The 23035-nt window shown below is 38.3% G+C and overlaps 1 protein-coding gene across 2 annotated transcripts; it reads right to left on the bottom strand.

Moving 5' to 3' along the window:
- Positions 1–7297: 7297 nt before the first annotated feature.
- On the bottom strand, positions 7298–22977 carry kif4 (kinesin family member 4). 2 transcript variants are annotated; one of them, XM_042430257.1, is made up of 32 exons: positions 22889–22977; positions 19934–20217; positions 18611–18754; positions 18149–18263; positions 17673–17863; positions 17468–17557; positions 17181–17347; positions 16701–16795; positions 16412–16531; positions 15926–16101; positions 15710–15771; positions 15483–15615; positions 15210–15268; positions 14813–14918; positions 14569–14676; positions 14183–14356; positions 13649–13752; positions 13365–13509; positions 12818–12928; positions 12584–12667; positions 12186–12299; positions 11806–11961; positions 11583–11680; positions 11136–11265; positions 10872–11042; positions 10644–10763; positions 10455–10532; positions 10183–10284; positions 9723–9890; positions 9358–9483; positions 8646–8762; positions 7298–8188 (listed from the first exon to the last, which is right to left on the bottom strand). In XM_042430257.1, the coding sequence occupies exons 3-32, from the start codon at positions 18731–18733 to the stop codon at positions 7973–7975; spliced, it is 3759 nt and encodes a 1252-aa protein (XP_042286191.1). In that variant the 5' UTR covers positions 18734–18754; positions 19934–20217; positions 22889–22977; the 3' UTR covers positions 7298–7972. The 2 variants fall into 2 exon arrangements, with proteins under 2 accessions (XP_042286191.1, XP_042286192.1); XM_042430258.1 differs by having other exon boundaries at positions 20092–20217.
- Positions 22978–23035: the final 58 nt, after the last annotated feature.

Raw genomic sequence — 23035 nt, 5'->3', positions numbered from 1 at the left:
TCCTCAAGACGGTTGGGTGCTGGTGTGGAAATAAGCCTGAGATGAAAGCGAGAGAGAAAGAGGACAACAGGAGCAAAAGAAAGCACTGAGGTTAACTCAGGATTTGGACTTGGGGGCAGCTGCTTTAGTACATGAGCAGTCTCCGCTCACAAGTGACTTTGACCTGGCAATTTCCTCCTCCCAGTTTTATTGCCTGAAGTAGACACCATCATTGCTTACACTCCTCCAACAGCATGGCCAAAGGGCCAAAGCCTGTATAGATAACACAGATTTTATGGTAGCTGTCAACATGAGGCGGCTTTTCAATATGTGAATATATGGGTGTGTCTGACCTGTGTACCTTCGGGCCCTGCATTTCCTGCTTACACTGACATTAGTCTTCATAATTACTAAAAGATTGGCTTCATAGTTGGTCAATATTCTATCAGTTTGAACCAAATTGAGCCATTTTTTAAAATTCTATAATACATTTTTTTTCTTTTTTCACCCTGTCTTGCTCAGCTTGTACAATAATATCTCTGTAGACTTTGCCTTGCGGTAAAACTTCTCCACCTATGACTTCAGAAAAAACAGAACAATAAAACAATTAAATAATTAGCTGCTCTGTTAGGCCGTCTATGCATGTACTTGGTCGTTATTTAACTCCATTGAATAGACCAATCAGACTGCATCCATTGCATTCTGCCTCTTCAAAGAAAGAAATACATTAATCACAAAATTACTAACTTGCATGTCTTATTCAACCGCTGGACCAAAAACATACTAATAATACTACTGTCCTGCCAAACTTCAGATTTCTTTCAAACATTAGAAAAGAGCAAAAAAAAGAAAAAAAGAAAAGAATATTAAAGTAAGAAAAAGTCTTCAGTTTTGGACAGGAGCTGTACTCACCTTTAGATGCAACATGGCCCGGCGGCTTTCACAGGACAAGGCCAAAGGTTTTGAACAGCAGGCTGTCGTGACACAAGGAGCTGGGCCAGAACAGCAGAGGAGGGAAACACAGTACAGAAGAGTAGAAACACAGCAGGCAGCAGGCAGGACCGAGACAGATGAAGAGTGACACGGATAGCGAGAAGCAAACTTAAAGAGGCCCATTTTGATGTTAAAGTGAGCAATGACAGCGGAGCAATGGCAGCGAGGCAGAGCAGCCAGTTTAAGAGATCGGGAGTTGTTGGAAGGTTAATTATTACACTCGCAGTCAATATTTAACAGGCCCTGCGCCCTGCCCCTCGGTCCAACATCCTGATTCCACACTGACTGACACAGAGGGTAGGGCCAGTGTCAAGCACATCTCTTTTGTCCCCTGCACAAAATATGTATTCAACGCCTCACATGGCCTTCAGAAAAAGAAAGAAAAACCTCTGTAAGAAGTGCTTTTTCCGTGATTTGAAAAACATGAACTTATGTGATTTGCCATGTCATAATTCATAAGGCTTTTGCATATTAATTGAGATTTGTACTGTAAAAGAGCCAGCCATCTATCCACCATAATGGGTATGACAAAATATGATGAACCACACTCCCTCTGCTTTTTGTGTTTTAGTTGTAAATGCAGCATGACGCGAGCTATGGCGTGAGGACAAACGTATCAGCACGTGAGCCCAAATCTACATTTACTGCTGCATTCATCTCTCTTACACAGGCACACACCTACGCACAATTACTGGAATGAGCAGATATGAAAGTCAGGGGTATGAAGCAATAGTGCAGGAGGAAGCAGGACTGTAGTCAAGGAGCAAGAGTGAACGACAGCACAATAAAAGTCTGATTGAATGGTTTGTTAAAGATTGGTAGAGAGGAGGAGGGCGCAGAGAGAACTTTGATACATGCAAATTATTAATAATTTAACAAATAGTTTTTATTGTAAGTACACAGGAAACAAAAAAGTTCTTTATCATTTAATACAGAACATATAAAGTTATGATAAATGACCCTGACTGATAAACTCTGCCTGATGTGTCATTCTTTAACTCTTGAGGAGACTGTAAAACAGTACATGACATGTGACACAAACTGCTGATAGTAAAACTGTTGTACAATAACATTAACATTTCAATTTTGCTGTTTTGTACAGTTTTAAAGGAGCTCCTATCTCTTGCCATCAGTTCATTATATTTTACTCTCATGCACCCTGCATTTCTGGATCAGACTCTTCTCTGCTGTTAATTAAATATTAAATAAAGATCTCTCCTCTCTGATCTGTTAGAGGAGTGCCTGCAAAAGAAGAGATATGCTATCTGGTGATCTAAAACGGGCAAAAGTCTTTTAAGTCATATTAACAGATTCATAATGAAACAGAATGTATATCAGCAGATAAGGCTTCCCATGTTTTTCTGTCCTCATGGTGACGATCATTCATGAGGTTCACTGTTTTAAGGGCCTCACTTTCAACTGCACAAACAACAACATACATACTATAATACTGTATGTATTAAAATAAAGACATTTTTCTTCTAAGTCATAGCATTTTCACATGTTCTTCCTCCTCTTTCATTCATATCCTTGGGCTATCTTATCTCAGAAGTTCAAGGGGTTGGTATGCCAGAGTGCAGAGTCCAGTGTCTTTAAGAGAGAGAATATGTGCACAACATTAATCTGCCACACAGATAAAGTCGTTTCTTATGCCTTTTAATTGACAGTGCCTAAGGTCATGATAATTTCAGCTGCAATTTAGATCAGATAACGACATCAATCTGCTGAGCATGAAATCGTCTCGAGCACAGATCACAAACGGTCCTCAAATTTTAACTTTGGTTGATCCTGTCACACAATGATCTCATTTCAGAAATGTTTTACTCTCTTAGGGTAGTTGACGCTCTTTTAATGGACAGATTGTTCCATTTCCTGAGTTCAATTTACTAATTTAATATTTCAGTCAATTTTGTATTGTGTCAGCCAATTATAGCTATGTGTAGAGTTTTGTGGAGAGGGTCACTCACATGCTGCAGCTACACAATTTTATCTCTATTCCACATTACTATTGCTGGATTTTGATCTAGTAGTGCCAAACTGAAGTGAGGCAGAAAGAAAAAAGGTTGAAATGTGAGTTTTCAAAGATATTGAAAATCCAGATTAATCCAGTAGTGTAACTGATCATATTTGAGTCATTCACAGTTTCTTAATATTTTCATGTCCACAGACACGTTGGCGCCGCCAGGTAGCTGTATTTGAAAGCACAAAGTTCAACAATAAAAACATTATGATATTAATAGTTTAACCATGTTGGCTGTGTTTGTTTTATTAGGTCAGTAATATGAACCTATAGTATTAGTAATTTGTGTTTGCCCCATTGTGGATTCACACTGTTTCTGTCCATCAATGTTCAGCCTGCAGAACTTTTATTTCCTTTCAATGGCTCAATGCTGTATAGAGCTCCAAAACTGACAAAATGTAGATAAATTTGATCAGATAAGTCAGAAATATAACTGAATACATCAATAAATAATACTATTAGTTAAATAATTATAATCTTTGCCACCAATCAGCTGATAAAATAAATTATATCTCAATTCACTTTTTCTTCTATTTTTGTTGCCGTCCTTGATGAGAAGAGGCACATAAAGATACTGTTATGAAGATAGACGTTTGGTGTCTGTTAACCTTCCAAGTAATATTAGCGAGCTAACTTGGTCACTGTTAGCTTATAGGATAAATGCTTTAACTACTCAGTACAAGAGCTCATCTGCGATGCTACAGCAGTGTGCAGTAAAGTACATGGTGATAAACATTATCTTTATTAGCTAGTGTAGTTTTATGAGGAAAGTTAGCTTCAGCTAGGTAGCGAGCTGTAAAGGTACTCAGTGTGTTTAGCCACCATGTTTAAAGTTAAGCTAGCTAGTCATGCTGTGCTATCCACTCCAGAGGGAAAGTATATTTCATTTTACACTGAATTTCAATTATTTAACCAACAATATGATTTATTGATGTATTCAATTATATTTTTGACGTGTCTAATAATAACTTGTTTTCTCACTGCATTTTGTCAGTTTTGGGGCTCCATAGAGCTGAGCTGTTTCATGGAGTTAATTTCCCAACACTGACACAGATACCAATACTGACACTGACACAACAATACACAGGTCATTATTTGTCAAACATTCTTAATAAAATAACAGATTAGGAGCTGCGTTTGCTGCATTTTTGTTGTTCAGTGCACAGATAGTGACATCTATAGTAAAGAATATCTACATTTTATTGGTTGTAATGCATTTTTGTCAGCCTGATAAACCAATAACAACAATTCTGTAATTCTAAGTTTCAGTACACAGCTAATATTCAGTGCTGCGTATTTGCACAAGTAGTAATATACACAGTGGCACAGACCTGCAAACATCTGTATATCTCTTAAGCTGTCATAATCATTTAGGACACTGTAACTTTAATCTTCATGATTTTGGTATATTTATTTTGATCTAATCTATGTACACATACATGGATGTGTACTTTTATTTTGGCATTATCTTAATCTTATTTTATCTGTCTGCAAATACAAGTATCAGCACTTTCCCCAATCTTAAAACCAGAATACTGCAGACGGTGATTTCCAAGAAGTTGTCAAGAGTATGAGAAGCAAATATCTCCTGAATGAAATCTAAAGAATAAACATCTAAAAAAAAATCTCATGCAGGCAGTTATGAGACAAACTGAAAAATGCAAGAATAGCATCAGAAGTACTGTTTTTTTTACTCCATGCTAATATTGGATAGTTTACACTGACTTATATCATATATATAATGAAAATAGAGTCAGTTGATAATCAGGAGAAGTTATTCAATTAAAACTTATTTAAACATTTATATGCATACGCTTACTGCACAGCGAGCTATGGACCCGCTGTGAAATATAATAATCATTAGATCATGTATTAAACAAATTAAAAACCTCAAAGACTTTTCTCCTCCTTAACATGCAAATGAGAATAACATTAACCATCAGTGAGGATCAGGCTTTCATCTCTGCTTCCACTCAAAGATCTCCTCATTACTGAAGTTGGATATGAAAATGTGAGTCTTCAGTGAAAACATCTCTTCCGCACAAAGAGTTTAGACCTGTCAAACTCTGATTGCACTTGTAGTGTTTGATACAGAGCAGCTTGGTAATGATCTACAAGCTGTTATACAGATGGTGGAATCAACTTTTAGTAGTGAAACACCTGCTGAGAAATACTATGGATCTTCAACAGGCCTTAAAATATGTCTGACCTCTAGCGCCCTCTATGAGTGACAAGAACACATAGCAAAAACACTGTAGTCTTTTTTTTTTTTTTTAAAAAACCCATTCAATATTTATCTCAGCACTCTTCACTTCTTTGCATTATTTGAATCCTGTTTACAGTTCATAGAAAGTTTCACCTGTAGTCATTCCTTGTTTATCTTGTGTGTGAATACACTGAGTCACTAAACCAATGTCTCCTTGTATGCACAAACATACTTGACTAATAAAGATGATTCTGATGAGTAAAGCTGCATTATAATTGTGCAAAGTTTATGTCATTCCTAAAAGGGAAAGCTGGCAGTGTCGATGCTTTTACACTCTTATTCCATCACTGTAGCTCAGAATAACATGAGGTGACTGTGATGACAACTGGAAACACTGGAAAAATAATCCACGCACTACGATCAGCTCCCATCATTATATTTCAGTCAGATAGACCTCATCAGGCATGAACTACCATTCCTCTCTGGTTTGGTAGCAGAAACACTCTGAAATTACTTTATTATGTGCATCCAGAATATTTTATCATCTGACAAAAAAAATATACACAAACCTACTCTATATTATATTAAACCTTATCTTTAGTATTTGGGAATTATCTCTCATGTTTCTGTATCTTCTATTGTAGTTATGTGATTATATTGTATACATTTCACCGTGATCAATATCCCTGTGCCTGTGTGAAGCCAGCTCACCCAAAGAGAGCCAGACTAAATTGAACTTGCTTCATAGTTCAAGCCTCTGAGGTCCATCAGAAAAGCTCTAGTAACCCAAACATCACAAGCAATAATACTGTAATATGCTGGTTTCCATTACAACTTTCTGTTGCCCTTTCTCGAATTATGTCTTAAAATCCTGAACAAAGCCTTTGTGTCCTTTGCTCTCCTGGCTGGATGAAGCAACCTCTCATTTCCCTTTTTATCCTGTGTCAGAAATCTGATGCTGTTATTCAGACAAAATGAATATTTTCAGTATTCACGGAGCCTTCATAACCTGTTTCCCTGAGGCCGGTTGAAATCTCTTCTCCTCTTAAACTAGACGTGCCTGTTTTCTCTGCTGGTTCAAGTATTCCTCTGCTTCCATGTCCCCTTTTTGTAAAATATTTTAACTGCCTTTGTGAAGTCGACCATAATTCCTACTTTGCTTTTTATCTGAAAAATCAATAAATATCTCTTGATCAGGTGAAAATGTTTGTGGAGTTATGGAAAGGAATTGGCAGTGATTTGAGAACTTTAATTGCTGAATCATTGGCATTAATCAAAAACTTGATCAATATTTTGACTGGACTTGACTTGGTGTGTTCCTGACGATGTTTCTCAGCTGAAACATCAGTTCTGGAGGTAGTGTGTATCAGACATGGTGGACCCGGGAGACCTCTGGGCAGATCGAGGGTAAAAATGAGCTTCTCCAAACTGCGCTCAGAGAACCTGGAGAACCTTCAAGAGGAGCTGGAGGAAGACACTGAAGAAAAATACCCAAACGTCCTGAAGATGCTGCTGTCAACACAATCCATACAAAATGTAAAAATATTTTTGCCACAGTGATACTACGACACCATGAAGAAAACACTGATGTACTGGCTCATTGCAGATCAGTAATCTGCATATACGTTGGTTGATAAGTAACAAGAGAATGAAGTCAAAGATGTTTGAGGTGATTTAGAATCAGTGTCTCCATTACTTAGATGGTTCACCAACAAGTGCACTGACAGGTTTATTTCTAAACAGTGAAATATCCCATTCAGTACATGTCTTAGTCAAAATTCCTTAATGAACAAATTAAATGGATCCTTATTATGTTTGTGAAAAAAAAAAACAAAATCAGCGATCAAATGGTGTCACAATCATCAAATCAGATTTTTTTAAAACTGTCAAATATCAATATCGGTCTCAAAAATGCAGTCTAGCTGCATAAAGACTTTGTGATGTTGTGTATTAATTTCAGCATTTCATTCATTCGCTAAACTCACCACTATGACGGTGTTACTGATACCTGTGTTAATACTGTGAGGTTCAGGCACTTGTTAACCAAAATAAGCACTTTGACAGTAACACTTAATAACAGAATAGTGAACAAGATTACATGAATTGAATTTTGACTTTGTTTCAGATTTATTTTTTAATTCAATGTCAAAAAACATTTCCACTATAGATTAACTGTCTCTAAGAAACAGTAATAAAAGGGAGTCAAATGTAAAACATGAATCCTAAACAGACTAACGAATGAAATAAATTATTTTCAATCAACTTATTACACTAAGACATTACACACGGGTTCATGTTCAGACATGAAAGAAAAACAGTTTGTCGTTGTTTGAAACCAAGATTTGACTCTAAGACTTTATTCAACTCTGATACTAAAAGAACAGTTAAAAACCTCATTGTTGCTTCAGAAGACGTTGTGTTATAATGATCTGTTGAATGGTGCCCAACTGTAGATTGGTGGACTACTAATTATACATATTAGCAAAGTAAATTTAGTCTTTCTCTATGGGGAATATCATGTAACAAATGAAACTATAAGTTATGTACAGGCTTCTTGATCATCTCATTGTGTATTCCATGTAAATGATTCGATGCTATTCACAGTCCTTTTGTTACCCTCTACAGAAAACAAAGTGTTTTAGAATCAACAGCTACTTTCAAGTTACAGTAACACAACAGTTTAGTCACATATAAAAAAAAGACTGAAGACACAAGACAAAACATTTAAACACAGACACCGAACGTAAAAAGCACCCTACCACGCTCTGCCCTGATTAAGATTCCTCTCTAATTGGAGTGCAGCCGGAGAAAAAACTGTTCTGAAAACTCGTCAGGATTCTTTTCTTCTTCTTGAGGAAGCTGACTGTTGTTTTTTCCTGCTCATCGGCATCCTCCTCCTCCTCCTCCTCCTCATCATCTGACAAGACAGATCTCCCCACTGACTTTAGGTCTGCAGTGGCGTGTCCCATGTCTCCAATTTCTTTTAGCACCTAAAACGGTACATATTAGTTCATTAGTGTTAGTGCAGGAGCGACGAGCAGCGGAGGCAAGATAGTATATGTCACAATACACAAATACAATCATACATTTCACTATCAGCCCCCCTGGTGTGAGATGTTTATTGAACAGGAAGAATAAAAGTATCAAGATCGATAACTGGGAACAGAATACAAAAACAGCTGTGAGCAAGCAGCAATCCAGAGAATAAATCACCGGCGATGTTCAAAGTACTTTAGTAAAAATAAAAAAATAAAAAGATTATTTTTTTCCTGCAGAATCGACCAGACTGCTACTGATACCATTCACCACTGGAAAGTCACACGGGACATCCTGGACTCAAGTGGGGTGTTTTAAGCTTAAATTCTGCATGTGTGCCAATCACTCTCCAGGCCACCGTACAGATGATTATTCTTTGTATTGCTGAGTCTTCAGAAGGAGGCTGCTTACCTTCTTGGTGGGTGTACAAGACGGCGGCTTGAAGAATGTGGTGTTGTCAGGGCTGACGGATGTGGGGTCTTGTAGAGACACAGAGTCTCTGGAAACATTTTCTGTCTGACTTACATCCTGAAATGAGCAACAGAGCTTATTTTTTTTTAATCAAAAATCAAAGTATTCTTGTCAATGAAAGTCAAGCTCTGACTGGACAGAAGAAACACGTCTGTAGTAACAAATGACACATCATGTAATAACCTGTTAAAGCAGCACCAGATTATTACGGTTTATTTATCATTTGTAATGTATTATTTCTATTCTATAATTAATGATATAACAACTATTAGTCTAATGGTCTAATAATACCCTCAGTTCTGAGCCTTATTCTCAATAACTACATAACGATAAACATAAAATACAAGTATCAACTGTTAAGTATGCTAACAACAGTAGGTCACAGCAGGAAAAGCACAGGTGTAAATAATAAAATGAATCAATTCCATTCAGCTGCTTCAGTTTTAGGATTCTGGTCTTGGGCACACCGTCACACTGGCTTACTGGGACACTTACATGAGCAAAGTCATCATCAGTGTCACTAGTGACACCTAGTTTTTGTGTACAATGATGTCAAAATGTCCCAAATGAATGAAACTACATCTCACACACACACACACACACACACAGGGTAAGTTATCAATGGATAACTGAAAATCATCAGCTAACTTACCTCAGCAAGCACCTGGTTGTCCAGATTTCGACATTTCTCGTGGTCACACTGGCAGTTCTCCCCACATGTCATCTTTCCTTTGCGGCACCTGCACTGCTTGTTGCTGCAGCGACCTTTACACGCACACTGAAGAAAGAGAAACTCATTGGCATCATTGTCTTTCTGTTGAGTCACAAGCAATCAAAATATTCTGATTTTGTGTTTTGTATTGATGACATTCAGTTACAAAGCGGCTTTAACTTCCCACATACACAAACATACATGTAATAAGACGTAGACATTATCTCTGATGACTGAAAGGTGACTATATTTTATTTTTACCTACTAAAGTTTGATGATGATTTCAATCCTAATCCCAGACTTACCCCAGTTGTTTTTGCTTTCTTAGAAGTTCTGCGTCCTTTCTCAGCTTTCTCAGGGCGCCACTCGTCCTCTTCCTGCTCGTTCTCATCCTCACTGGGAGACATCAGCTCTTCGATGTTGATGGCCATGTTCAGCGGTGCTTTAGCTGTGGTGAAGCGCCTCCCTTTAGGCTTTTGTTGGTGGAGAACACAAGCAAAGGAAAATGAACACATTTGGACTTTAAAAGTACAGTATATCCCTCAAGCTGTTTTCAATGCAAACTCAGAGAATTTTACATCTACATCTCACATCACATCTCAAACAAAATGTGTTTTTTAAATTTAAATTACATTGTAATAGCAATAAATTAAACCTCAATTCATAATCTGAGCGTGTCTACTAAAAGTCAACTTTAGCAATAAAAATGGACTGTTACCTTATATAAAAACCAACACTGAAGGCAGAATATTTGCAATGACTTACTTTTGGAGGAACGTAGTCGAACGAGTCATCTGGACTCTTTTCATTGTTGGTCGTAGGAACGAGGATTTTCTTTGCACTTGCCAGATGGAGCAGTGAGAGTTTCTGTGGAGGAAAAAAAAACAAGACATGTTTGGATCTGAACAAATCACACAGCTTCCACTTGACATTCTTACACATATGTTATACCTGTGTGAATAGTATTGATTATCTATAATTCAATTTAACATTAAAATAATTAAAAATAACAACAGATGGAAACCAGATGTGGTTACCTGTCTGTATTGCTCATTCTGCTCCACCAGTTGCTGGTTCTGCTCACTTAATTCTCGCAGCTTTTCAAGCTCTTCTTCCTAAAATGATAACACAAAGAACCACACTATTAACACTGAGATAATTCTGCACACTTACTCCTAAAACAAGGAAAGATGTGGAGATAAAGGTTCTAGCTCGAGGAGACAAACCTGAACTTTGAGACGCTGGAGCAGCTCTTTCTCCTTTGAACTCTCCTCCTCTTTCTGCTTTGTTTCATCCGACTCTCCACAAATTGGTTTGTTCTGTAGCTGGTTCAGGAGGTAAAGGACCTGTAAGAGGAAACAAATCAAATATATGGCATGAAGCATTTCATAAATATGCATGTATCTAAAAATAGAAGCAAACTGGTATATGAATAACAGATACTGTATGAGCACCTTCTCTTGATGCCTCTGCTCCAGTTCCACCAGCTGCTGCTGGTGCTCCATGTCCATGGTTGACATCACATTTCTCTCATCAGCCAGCATCTTTCTTAAATCTTGTGAATTCCCCTTCTCCTGTTTGACTTCACTCTCCAGCTTGGCGCTGGCTGTCTTTGCAGACACCAGCTGAATAAAAAGGTGAACATTTTGTGGTTTTTGGTAATATGAACAAGCAGAAGCAAATGTGAATATAAAATCATGCATTAGCATTTTGCTCACCTCAGACATCAGGACCCTAACGGCACACTTGGCATCGACTATGCTTGTGATGCTGTCTATGCGCTGCTTCAGACGCCCCTCGCTGTCTGCGACAAGAACTTTCTGCTGGAGGTCAGCTATCTGGGCATTCCTGTTAGAATACAAATCATATTGAAAATCTTAAAACCTTTTCTCTACAGCAGAAACGTACAAAATAAATTAATAGTTTCCTGTAGACATTTCTGTAGTAGTGAAATGTGAAATAAAAGCACATATATCCCTTAAAAGTCTTCTCTAGGTAGGTGGTAGGAACACATCTGGCAGAGCAAACTTTAGATTGATTTTTAAAACTTTTTTGTGTGTCATTAAATGTTGTGTAGATGAGTAGCATAATGGCTTGGAAATAATAGGAAGATAATTCCACCGATGGGGAGTCAGGGTAAGACTGAGCTGGTTTGTCTGACTCACCTGAGGCCCATTTCTGTTTCCAGGTTCTCCACCTGTTTGGTCAGAGGAGTCTCCAGCGCCCCATGGCTCTCAAGCTCAGAGATAATCAGCGTCCGGCGCTGCACAGAAAGCCACCACAAAACAAAGGATCGATTCTTGATATTTATACCTTGCTGTTGCACTGGTTTCTCGATTATTCTGCATTTTGTGCATGTTCTTATAATAGTGTAAAGTATATGCTCACCCTGATTTTGGCAGCGGATCGCTCCCCTGCCTCCATCTGCTGTTTGAGGTGGTTGACCTCCTGAGCCAAGACCTTCCTGTCCTCCAGCAGGTCATTGAGGTGGCGCCGGGCCTCCTCTGTGCTAACCATCACCTCCACTTCATTGAGAAACCAAGTCTGATCACATAAATACAGTCACAGAGTTAATGCAGAAATTTTCTTATTGTCTCATTTGGATTCATTTTGGGTGTATTTACACATATTACAACTAGCTTAAACCTCTCAAGCTGGATAATGTTTTTTTAATGATAATAAATAAGGCTTTTTGCACTTAGTGAAGTGTAATAGAGCAGATACGGGTCATTGTGAGTACAGAGAAGCCCTAGAATCAGATTTACTACCTTAACTCTTGCAGCGGCTCCCTCCATTCCTCTGTTCTGGCTATCTTTGCGTTTCTCTGCAACCTCGCTTCTCTTCTGAAGAGCATCTTTCAACCGCTTGTTTGCAGCTGCAGCCTGAAAGGGGGAAAAAAAAAACAACATAAGAATCTTTGAATAATTTTCAGTTACACTAACAGTTTAACATGAGCCTCATACTTCATGCAGAATTTGAGAAATGGGGGAGTGACTCAGAGGTTTGCAACCAGGATAGTGTGAATGAGTCAAACACGTAAAAAATTTAAAATATAATATGTGGTAGATACTTTCTATTTTATATGCTCGTTTTGAAAATATTAATTCAGCACATTTACTGGATCACACAAATGAAATTGCATAGACAATAGAGCAAGAAGCCTCACCTCCTCAGTTTTGCGACGCAGGACATTGGCCTGTTTCTGGAAATCCCTCTCAAGTTTCAGCAACTCATACTGGCGTTTACGATCCTGTAAAACATAAAAATTTAACTTTTGATTTCAAGAAGAAAAAGAACCCCACATAAAAAAGGACAAAAGAAATTTCAGTGAGATGTGATTTAGTGCATTTATGAATAAAACCCTGACAGTGTCTCCAGAAGAACTTGGATCGCCACATACCTTTTCTTTGAGCTGCAGAACCTCTCTGTCCTTCTTGCTCTTCCAGACTCTGAATTTCTCAGAGTCCTCCCTCATCTGCCTCATCAGCTGTGTACGCTGGGTCTTCATAGCCTGCAAGGGCACAGTTACTGTGCTAGGATTTGATATCTGTGGCTTACACATTATTAACAGTGCTGTGTCAACTCAGAGCACATGGTGATGACACGTATTAAATTGACCTCTCCAAAATATTCTATACACTCCAGTGAATGGCAAAATAGATTTAAGATGACAGTAAAATGTGTTAACATATAAAGTCAATGGCACCAGATATGAATCTTTTGCAACATGTCAATTACTCTGCTTTCAATCCTGATTAACCAAAATGGCGTTAATGCATGTTTATTCTTGAACAACATAATTATGCACTCCTCATTATCAATCAATGCAAAATAGTCAAACAGAGAGCTAATTAATTACATCCAAAAATGGCATTCATGTGTTTACTGTTAGGTAACATACTTCATCAAAAGAAGTCAGTAAAAGCAAAAAAAAAATCACTAGTTACCTGTATTTCCTGCATGAGCTTGCTAACTTTCTGAACAGAAGACTCTTTGACTTTCAGCAGCTTGGATTGCTCAAGAAGCTTCCTCTTCATGTCTACGAGTTGGCCCTCGAGCTCCTGCAGCCTCTTCCTCCGCTGCTCACTAAGCCTAGAAGAAGATGGTGTATGTCAGATGAAGAAGATCGTGAAGGGTGGGGGCTTATGAGATTACTTTTGAGATTTTATGTCAAAGCAAATTTAGCACAAGCACTTCTACAGGCACAGCCAAAAAGTCCAAGTGTTCATACTTCGCCTGGTTGGTGTCTTTCTTTGCAGACTGAAGTGCCAAAACAAGTTCTTCTTTCTCCTTCAGCAGAGAGTCGACTGATGACTGTAGACTCTGTACATTTTTCTGTGGGGTTAAATGTAGAGTCATCGTCATTTAATTTCTCAATAATGAAAAAGAAAAGACAATATGGTTCATAATTCATATAATCACACAATTGAACCGATTTCAACTCTCACATAAAATATGTGACCACAGGTTAACGCCCCCCCTGAAGTTAACTAGTGAACGGTGCAGCATTTTATAAAAACATTTAACTTTTTCAAATGCACTCATACGCTGCAAAGTCAATGTGCCACTAAGTTCAAAAATATCATTAAATATCAATTTTTAACTTCCCAAATTTTGAAACAAAGTTTCATGACTTAAACACAATATTACTAATTTATCCTGTAATTCAAAATTCACTCAAATTTAACTAATTAAATAACTGGAATTTAAGTGATTTTAAAATGATCGAGTGAGTCAAAGATCTAAAAGATCAATATCCTCTTACCTGATGCTCTGACTGCATTGACTCCAGCTGGCCGTCATTCTGGCACATTTTCTTCACAAAAGCTTCCTTCAAACTCAATACTTTGTTGAGCTCAATCAGTTCCTTGGAGAGCTGGGCCTGCCGCAGTGCATGATGGGTTGTAAAGGCCTCCGGTGAGTCCTTACCAGCAGCATCCTGTTCAATGTGAGAGAAGGGAAATCGTTTACATTTACACTTAGTTAGGAAATAAAATAAGAGCTGCAGTGGTCTTTATTCTTTGATCAACTGATGTGTGCAAAAGAGTGAATATATTATGTTTTACTACTTAAAAGTGTCATGGAAAGCAAGACACTTTTTAAAATATATCAACTGTTATAAATATTAAGAGAACAAAATTGCTAACGTACTGATGGGGACTCGTCTGCTGCGTTTTTATTGCCATTCTCCGATAACTCAGGTTCATCCTCTCCTGCAGCCATAGCATCGATAGAGGCAGCGATGCCTGCACTCTCATTCTTAGAAAAACAAACAAACAGTAATGCATGAAATTTGAATATTATAAACATTCAAATCAACAGTGCTGGATTTAAAACTGTTAATACATAAGTCCTGATAAGTAGGTGCATTAATATGTAAGTTGGACTTTGGTACCTTGAGTTCCAGGATGATTTCTTGGAGGTTCCTCATCACCTCAACGTTATCCTTCAACTCCTGGTCCTCCAGTGTTTCCATCATTTTCTCAAGATCCACCGTACATCTGAAAGAAAGATGTGAGGATGTAAGACAACATCTTGCTCAATAAACCTGGTATATCAGACTTTTGCTACCTTTTCTCTGTTTTTCCAGAGCTAAAACCTGTCGAACTTTTAAAGCTATTAATGAGATCTTCAGTATGCAACAACAAATGGCTGAAATCATGAACAAAACTGATTTAGGCCATTTAAAACCAAACAAAGCCTTTGACAAGAATAGTCTTAAAGTATTCCGTGTTCTGGCTTTGTCAGACACACAGTAAAGCCCTCTTGGCTCCATGCCTTTGTAAACTTACGCTGCATGGTGACGCAGTTGTTCCAGTTTGCTTTGTAGTTTCTCATTTGTTTGTTCCGTCTATAACGTAAAACAAACACAATGTTATAACCATGAAGGATGAAAAAAGGAAGCATAAAAAGACAAAGCATGGACTGTGTAAATTAAGTATGTCCTGCACTTTAACCAACTCGTGGTTTTATATGCCAATTTTCACCAGTGGCAACAGTTTTCCTCAGCTTTCAACAATGACTTTGGAGGAAGGATCGGTAAATGTTGTTAAGGTCCAGCTCACCATAATGATCTTCTCAAACATGAGGGCGGTCTGTCCAGCTGCCTCACTCAGCTCCCTGCTTAGTTTATTGTTCTCATCCTGCAGAGAGCGATTCTTTTCCAACAGCTTAGTCACGTTCTCCGCTGACTCTGGCCTGTAACGGAGGAACTGAGTGATTGTTATGCTTTTTTGTTATGGGTAATAAGCACCCTGGTTACACCAGGTTACTGGGAAATTGTATGTCTTACCCAGACAGCACTGGTGCAACTCCGCCACGGGCATGAAGGAGCATCACCTGCAGCTCCTGAACCTGTGGGCGAAAAGTGTATGAAGCAACTTTCTGTCCTTTCAACCTTTTTTTCCTTTCTCTTTAAACAATTGAACAGCATTAACTTCCAGCGTTGCTACACAAGCAAAATGGCAGTTTGAGCACCACTAAAGAGTATTTTTTTCACTTTCTGTACCTGCTGTTTCAAACGGCTCATTTCTGCAGCTCTGGGGTCAACGTTGACTATAGGTTTGTTTTTAATCTTGCGAGCTCTGTCAGCGTATCGCAGTGTGTTGATGGTCTCCTCCATGTTTGAGTCCGCAGGACTGACGCACGCAATCATCAATGTGTGGCTATTGCCTCCCAGAGAATCTAATGAAACAAACAAAAAATTTCAAAAAAGACGGACTGTTGCTGCTTTGAACACCTGTTTTGGTGCACATTTACCAGTAATCACACCATTTTTGCAACAAAACAAGCTTTAATTTTGCCATAACAAACAAATGCAGGCATGAAAAAACAAAGAGTTTTGATCAAACAATCGAAGAGAAGCAGGATGCACACTGTGTGCTTTCCCCAATATGATTTGCTAATATGTTTGAAGGTCCTAAAAGTGAGATGATGTCTGAGACAGTCCTAATAACCACTATGTAACTTCTGAACATCTAAAATCAAAGCATACCTTGTAGTAGGCGGGTCAGCTTGGAGTCTCTGTAAGGAACAAAGGTGTTTTTCTTGCTTTCATCCCCCAAGGCACTGATCACATTACCCAAAGACAAAAGGCCTCGATTGATGCTGATGCCTGAAGATGAAAATGAATAGCATCAAAACAGAAACACTGATAATTCAAGACACCATCACAACACAAAAAGACAGCACAGAAATTCTACATTGCAGCATATACTGTATCATCAGGTGAATGTTAAATTCATGAAACTGAGTGGATCTGAAGAAAAACATGTTTAGGTTACCTTCCTTTAAACGATCTCCCTCTGCTTTGGTTTTCTTTTGCCTCTCTGAACCAGCCAGATCCACAAGGTGTAACTTTGAGACAATGGAGTCGACTCTGCAACAAATGATGAAACAAATACTCAAATTGTAAAAGACTCAATTTCAGGGGCAATATCATTTGTTGTCTTTATGAAAAAACAGCAAATTCATCTCTAAAAAGCATTTTTTCAGTCCATTCTCATGGTCTATGGACTAGCTGAAAATAAACTATTGCATCATCAACTCATATATTGTAGTTCACCTCAGAAAACCTCCAAGGTTTCCCTCTGGGCTTCACTATCCAATGAGGAGGAGGACAGATGGCTTATTTTAAAGCCAATTCAACTTATTCTAAATATGACAAATAACTATGGTCCAAGGCAAAAAGTGATTACATAATTACTTTCAATTTAAAACGGTTACGTCTAGCATAAGACTTGATGCAATGATGACAAACTGACTTGTCTCTCCCTTTGCGCTGCTCCAGTGTGATGGTGAAGATAGCATGTGAGCGGGACGAAGCAGCGTTCATTGCTGTGGAGGCAACGGTGCGAGCAGAGTTTCCAAGCTCCAGACAGCCCACCATCTCATGGGCAGAGAACACCTGCCTCTCAGTTAAACCCACAATCTGTAAAAATAGGATATCGTCAACAGAAACAGACACAGTATACTTAAACATGCTGCTGAAAAAGGTGTCACAGAAGTACAGGATTATAGGGGGATTCTTATAAACATGTCATTCACTTACCTTAATGCCGTCTTTAGGGTCTTCTCGAATGCTGATGGCAGGTTTATCTTTAGATGTGCACAGCAAATCCAAAACATCTTCATTATAGATCTACAATTAAAAAAAAAGGAAAAGGCTTGACTAAATTAGTTGAAATCTTGACCACTATACATTCATAAATGTAATCAAAGGCATTATCTGTAAAGTAAACATTATGTCCAACAACCTCCAGGTAAGATACTGCCAGGCCAAATTCACAATCCGTCCTCTTTTCCCTTTCTTCAAAGATCTTTCTGATGACTCGTGGAATAACTCCGACTGAAGGATCATTCTCTTGAGCTGATGTGTACGTTCCTCCCATGGAGAAGGTCTTTCCTGATCCTGTCTGTCCATATGCAAGTACTGTGGCATGGTAGCCTACAAAAAGCGGGAGGGCAAAATGATTCAAAAGGAAAAAGTTAGCTAATTGAATTATGTTGTTCTTGTTTTTGCTACTGTCGTTTTAGTTTTTCATTTTTGCACAGCCGATGGCAGACACTGTCACTACTGAAGTGTCTTTTCTATCCATAAATTTAACAATACATTCTCATTCAGTTCACATGTTGCAGACCCTGCAATGTCAGCTCCCTGGAACTGTGTAAAACCTGAAAGACCACAGTCTTAAACAATTCAATAAATCATTGTGTAAAAAGATACATTTACCTTTAAAAAGCCCACACAATAAGGGGGACACAGCAGAACCGAAGACTTCCTCTTGCTCAGCAGTGGGATCAAATACATAATCATAGGTGAACGCCTTCTCTGTGCCAACGATCACCTGAAAATATACAACACTTTAGCAACGATTGCACGTACTGTATAGCAATGCATAAGATTAAAAAAAAAAAAACCACATTATATCCACCTATACATGATCTAAACAGTTGCATGGTATTGCTGAAGCATCACTAATAGCCAATAATTAAAACTTTTATCAGTCTTGATATTATTCTTGTCACACTTTTGTCTTTATACTTAACCTTAATGCAAAAACAATAATTAAAGTATCATGAGGCTGATACCTACATTATTGAGCTTTAATCATCTCTGATGAAGGTTGAGTTGTTACAAAACATTATTCTGAAACCGCACAGAAAAAACATATTTTCCCAGTTGGACACCGACCTGTGGCTCCCCAGGCACAAAAGTGAGACAGCACTGACACCCCTCGTTGATTTCTTTTGGTACCAACGGGCGACATCGCAAGGCGACCCGCACTGGGATCACCTTTGCATCCTCGTTCGTCATGGTGCAAGATTCCAATTAATACTTGATAATAAAAGAAACAGAAGAGGTATCATTAATAAGCCAAGTAATATTAGCCCTATAATGTGACCAACTAGCATGCTACAAACTAACAGCTGACTTTGTTAAACTTTAATTTTCAATAAGAGATAACATTAAAATTAGACAGCATTAACTCTGACTGCAATGGCAGATGGAGCTACAGTGATCCCCATTATTTTAAAAGATAAGGTTTATTATCCGTGCTGACATGAGTAATGAAACATCATGTAAACAGTTAAGTGTTAATTTAAAGACATATTGCAAAAAAGAGAGAGCTAAACAATTGCACAAACAGTTGATGTTGACTTTTTAAATGTATGATGCCAACATAAGATAACAAAACCTAGTTAACGTTAACTATTTTTGCCTCCATTAAACATGACATCACTATAACAATATAAAGGTGGAATGTTGTGTACATTAATGTGGTATATCTGCATTACTTGGACGTCAATAAAGTGTAATAAAATCTCATTAACAGACGAAATGTGTTCAGTGAACACATCGCGCTTCTCAAATGATTTTAAACAGAAAGGTTAGTGTTTACAAATGTAGATAACCTAACTGTCTACACATTTCATAACGTAAAAAAGACGCTTTTCAAATTTGGTTCACTGTCACTGAGCTGGCTCACTCTTTAAAAATGAGAGGTTACATCCAAATGACTTTCATTTGAGAGTATGTCTCTCACTTGTTAAATCAATAAACGGCCCACATCTTAGTAAAATCACCATCCTGTTGTTATGGTCGTCATGCCAAAGAGATGAGCCATTATTCAATGTCTGTGGAGCAGCTCCAGGATTTGTCTGACATCATGTGCACACATCTCACTTTCAGATAGACTGGTCAAAACCGAACTGTGCAATAATGTTAAACAGTTGTAGTCCTGGATTCTCCCTTTCACCGTAAACTCAACAGGTCGCCAGGATACGAACGACAAAGCTAACGCTAGCGCTATAACATTACCTGACATTTAGTGTTATATCAATGAAGACTTGCAAAAGAAGTTAACATTGCCAACTTCATGGTTAGCGGTTGTTAAGGTGCATTTTTATCAGTGTATCAATGGCAAAATAAACCGCTTCCAACCTGGCTGAGAAATGATAATTGGCGTCAACGTAACGTTAACTAGCAGCAGTTATTAGCAAGACGTTAAGTTACCTCTTTGAGTTTCCTCCAGTGCAATCGTTTAAATATCACGAAACACGTATTCAACGGATCTGACAGTCGACAGGACTAACATTAGACACCCTTAACGAACCGTTTACTCTGAAATGACTGTTTAACTTGATTTTTTTGTCCTTTACCCGTGTACTCACACCAATATCTTTGAAATGAATGTTGTTGCTGCCCGCCACTTTCAAACACGCAGCTCCGCCTCCTCCTTCTTCTTCTACCCGTAATTTTGTGGCAGAGCCGACGCAGCTGGGCTTCATTACTGACCTCTACAGGAGAAAAGAAAAAACACAGTGTTAGTACAAATTTTGTAGTACAAAACCTTTTTAAAAATCATTCTTACACCTTTAATATTTGTAGATTCAAAGATAAATGTGTTGGGAGCTTCCTTGTTGAAACTATCCATGTCAATAGCAATAAAGGCAATTAAAGGAATAAGCACCATTTCTCAGATCACCAATAAAACAACCAAGACAAGGATGTGGGGTAGAGTGAAGAAATAAAAAGCTCAGATCAGAACTGAAGTTGAGTGGGCGACATGACATCCCTCTTGATGAGATGAGTTTTCAGCCTACAATGGAAAATGGGAAGTGACTCTTCTGTTCTGGCTAGATGAGAAAGGTCATTACACTGGGAGCCAGAGGAGAAAACAGCTGAGTCCAGATAAAGTGATGACAAGGTTTCTGCAGGGAAGAGAGAGCGTAGCAGGCAATAGTGGCAGAAGTCAGAGCGTGGACCACCATTGCATTTGTGTGCATCTGAAAAGCTGCATTAATATTTCCAGAAATTACTCCACAATGCTATTCAAGCTTTTATTGTCACATTTATTTTATTGTCACATGCACAGCAACACAGCAGATGGCAACACTAAAGGCAGTGAAAAAAGAAAAAAAAAATCTAACGATTACATGTACTGATGGATCTGGCCTGTCTCTGCCCCTACATCATCACACCACCGTGGGCACAATGTGTAATTGTTCACCTATTACCTCTAATGATCTAGCAGAGGTGATACAGCAACTCCTCCACCTGCTCCCTTGACCCAGTTCCCACAAATTTTTTAAAAGTGTATTCCACCACCTGTCACCTGACATAATGAACATTAACAGTTCTCTACAATCAGGAGTCTTCCCCTCTTCCCTCAAGCATGCTATAATTACACCATTACTGAAAAAGAACAACTTAGACCCATCTGTGATTAGCAATTACAGATCAATCTCCAATATCCCTTTTCTTAGTGAAATACTTGAAAAGGCTGTCTACAAACAGCTGCATAGTTACTTATCAATCCACAATCCGTATGATGTGTATCAATCTGGTTTTAGGACTAACCACAGCACTGAAGCAGCGCTTATAAAGTAGTCAATGATCTGAAGATCAACAGTGCTGCAAACAAACTTTCCATTTTAATATCATTAGAACTGACTGCAGCCTTTGACACTGTTGATCACGACATTTTACTCAGTAGATTAGAAAACTCAGTTGGCTTATCTGGCCGTGTCATTAACTGGCTCTCCTCCAATCTAACAGACAGGATATTCACTGTGTCTCTTGGCAACTTTAAATCTGGCAACTTCAACACCTGTTGTGGGATCCCACAAGGCTCAGTTCTAGGTCCATTACTGTTTAATCTATATATGCTGCCACTTGGTTCCATCATAAAGAAGCACAATGTATCTTACCATTCATATGCTGATGATAAACAATTGTATATTTCACTTTTCCATGACAACCTCAGCCCTTTAAATTAACCTGTAAAATGTATCAGTGACATTAAAATCTGGATGACCAAAAACTTTCTGCAACTAAACAAAGACAAGACTGAGATATTTGTGGTAGGCACTAGAGGTCAGAGAGAGTAGATCAGCTCCAAACTGATCTCGCTGAAACCCAGTGAGCAGGTTAGAAATCTAGGTGTTATCTTGGATTCAAAACTCAACTTCGCACGCCACATTACAAGTATAACTAGGACAGAATTTTACCACTTAAAAAATATTTCCAAAGTTAAATCCATCTTGTTTCTGTCAGACCCTGAAAAACTGGTTCATGCACTCATCTCCTCTAGGCTAGACTACTGTAATGGCTCTAGCTCATCCAAAATGTTGCACATTAGTATCACCAGTATCACTGGGACAAGAAAAACTGAACATATTACTTCAGGACTTAGATCACTTCACCGGCTTCTGATAAAATACAGAATTGGCTTCAAAAATACTGCTCACTGCTTACAAATCACATAATGGTCGAGCTCCTAAATACATCTCTGACCTTCTCACTGCTTACAAACCCTCAGATCATCAGACACTAGTCTCCTAACTATACCCATGATCAGAAGTCAATATGGTGACATTGAGTCATTATGGGCCCAATCTCTGGAACAAACTGCCTGATAATATAAGATGTACCACAACTGTGTCATCGTTTAAAAGCAAGCTAAGACCTACCTGTTCTCTCTGGCCTACGGCTAGCTAGTGCCTCCATCTGTATGTCTGCCTCTCTCACTTTCTCTCTTTGGGTGTATGCGAGTGGGTGTGTTGCACAGACATATGTCTGTTTGTGTGTGTGGGAAGGGGATGAATTATTTATATCATTATATAGAGTTATATGTATATATGTATTTAAATATGTACAAATGTGTGGTGTGCATTGAGATTGCATTGTATGAAATATGCTATGAAGAAATAAATTTGATTTGGTTCCAGTTAGAGTACTTAATAAAATATTTTCAATTATAAAAAGGGGAAGAAAAGAGAAAGATGAGAGAGACAAATTAAAATATATACAAACATAAATTATATTGCAATTTGCTATATATTGCTATATATATATTGGTACACATAAGTATCACCGAAATGTTTCTCCTGCATCCAGTTTTTTGTCCTGCCAGTACATGCTACAGGATGAGGATTTATTGAATGCATAGGACAAACGAGCACTCACAGCACTGTTGTGACCTTGCGACCGCTGGGAACTGCAGGAACATTGATAGAGCTTATCCTCTCCAACACAGATGTCTGGCTCAGCCTCCACCCCTCCTGTGACAGATGCTGTTAAACCCCACGTACAAACAATGAAGTCACATTTTCA

Source organism: Thunnus maccoyii, chromosome 13 (genome assembly GCF_910596095.1).
Source record: "Thunnus maccoyii chromosome 13, fThuMac1.1, whole genome shotgun sequence".
Classification (NCBI taxonomy): domain Eukaryota; kingdom Metazoa; phylum Chordata; class Actinopteri; order Scombriformes; family Scombridae; genus Thunnus; species Thunnus maccoyii.
The sequence above is the reverse complement of the archived record's forward strand: the minus strand, read 5'-3'. Positions and strand labels throughout refer to the sequence as shown.

Bases quoted from the DNA above. Each gene is read 5' to 3' on its own strand.
- kif4 (XM_042430257.1), bottom strand. From the start codon at position 18,733: ATGACGAACGAGGATGCAAAGGTGATCCCAGTGCGGGTCGCCTTGCGA. The intron at 17,864-18,148 runs GTAAATGTATCT...CGCTTTTTGTAG, and splicing joins ATTGTGTGGGCTTTTTAAAG to GCTACCATGCCACAGTACTT. The intron at 11,043-11,135 runs GTGAGCAAAATG...CTTTTTATTCAG, and splicing joins TTAGGGTCCTGATGTCTGAG to CTGGTGTCTGCAAAGACAGC.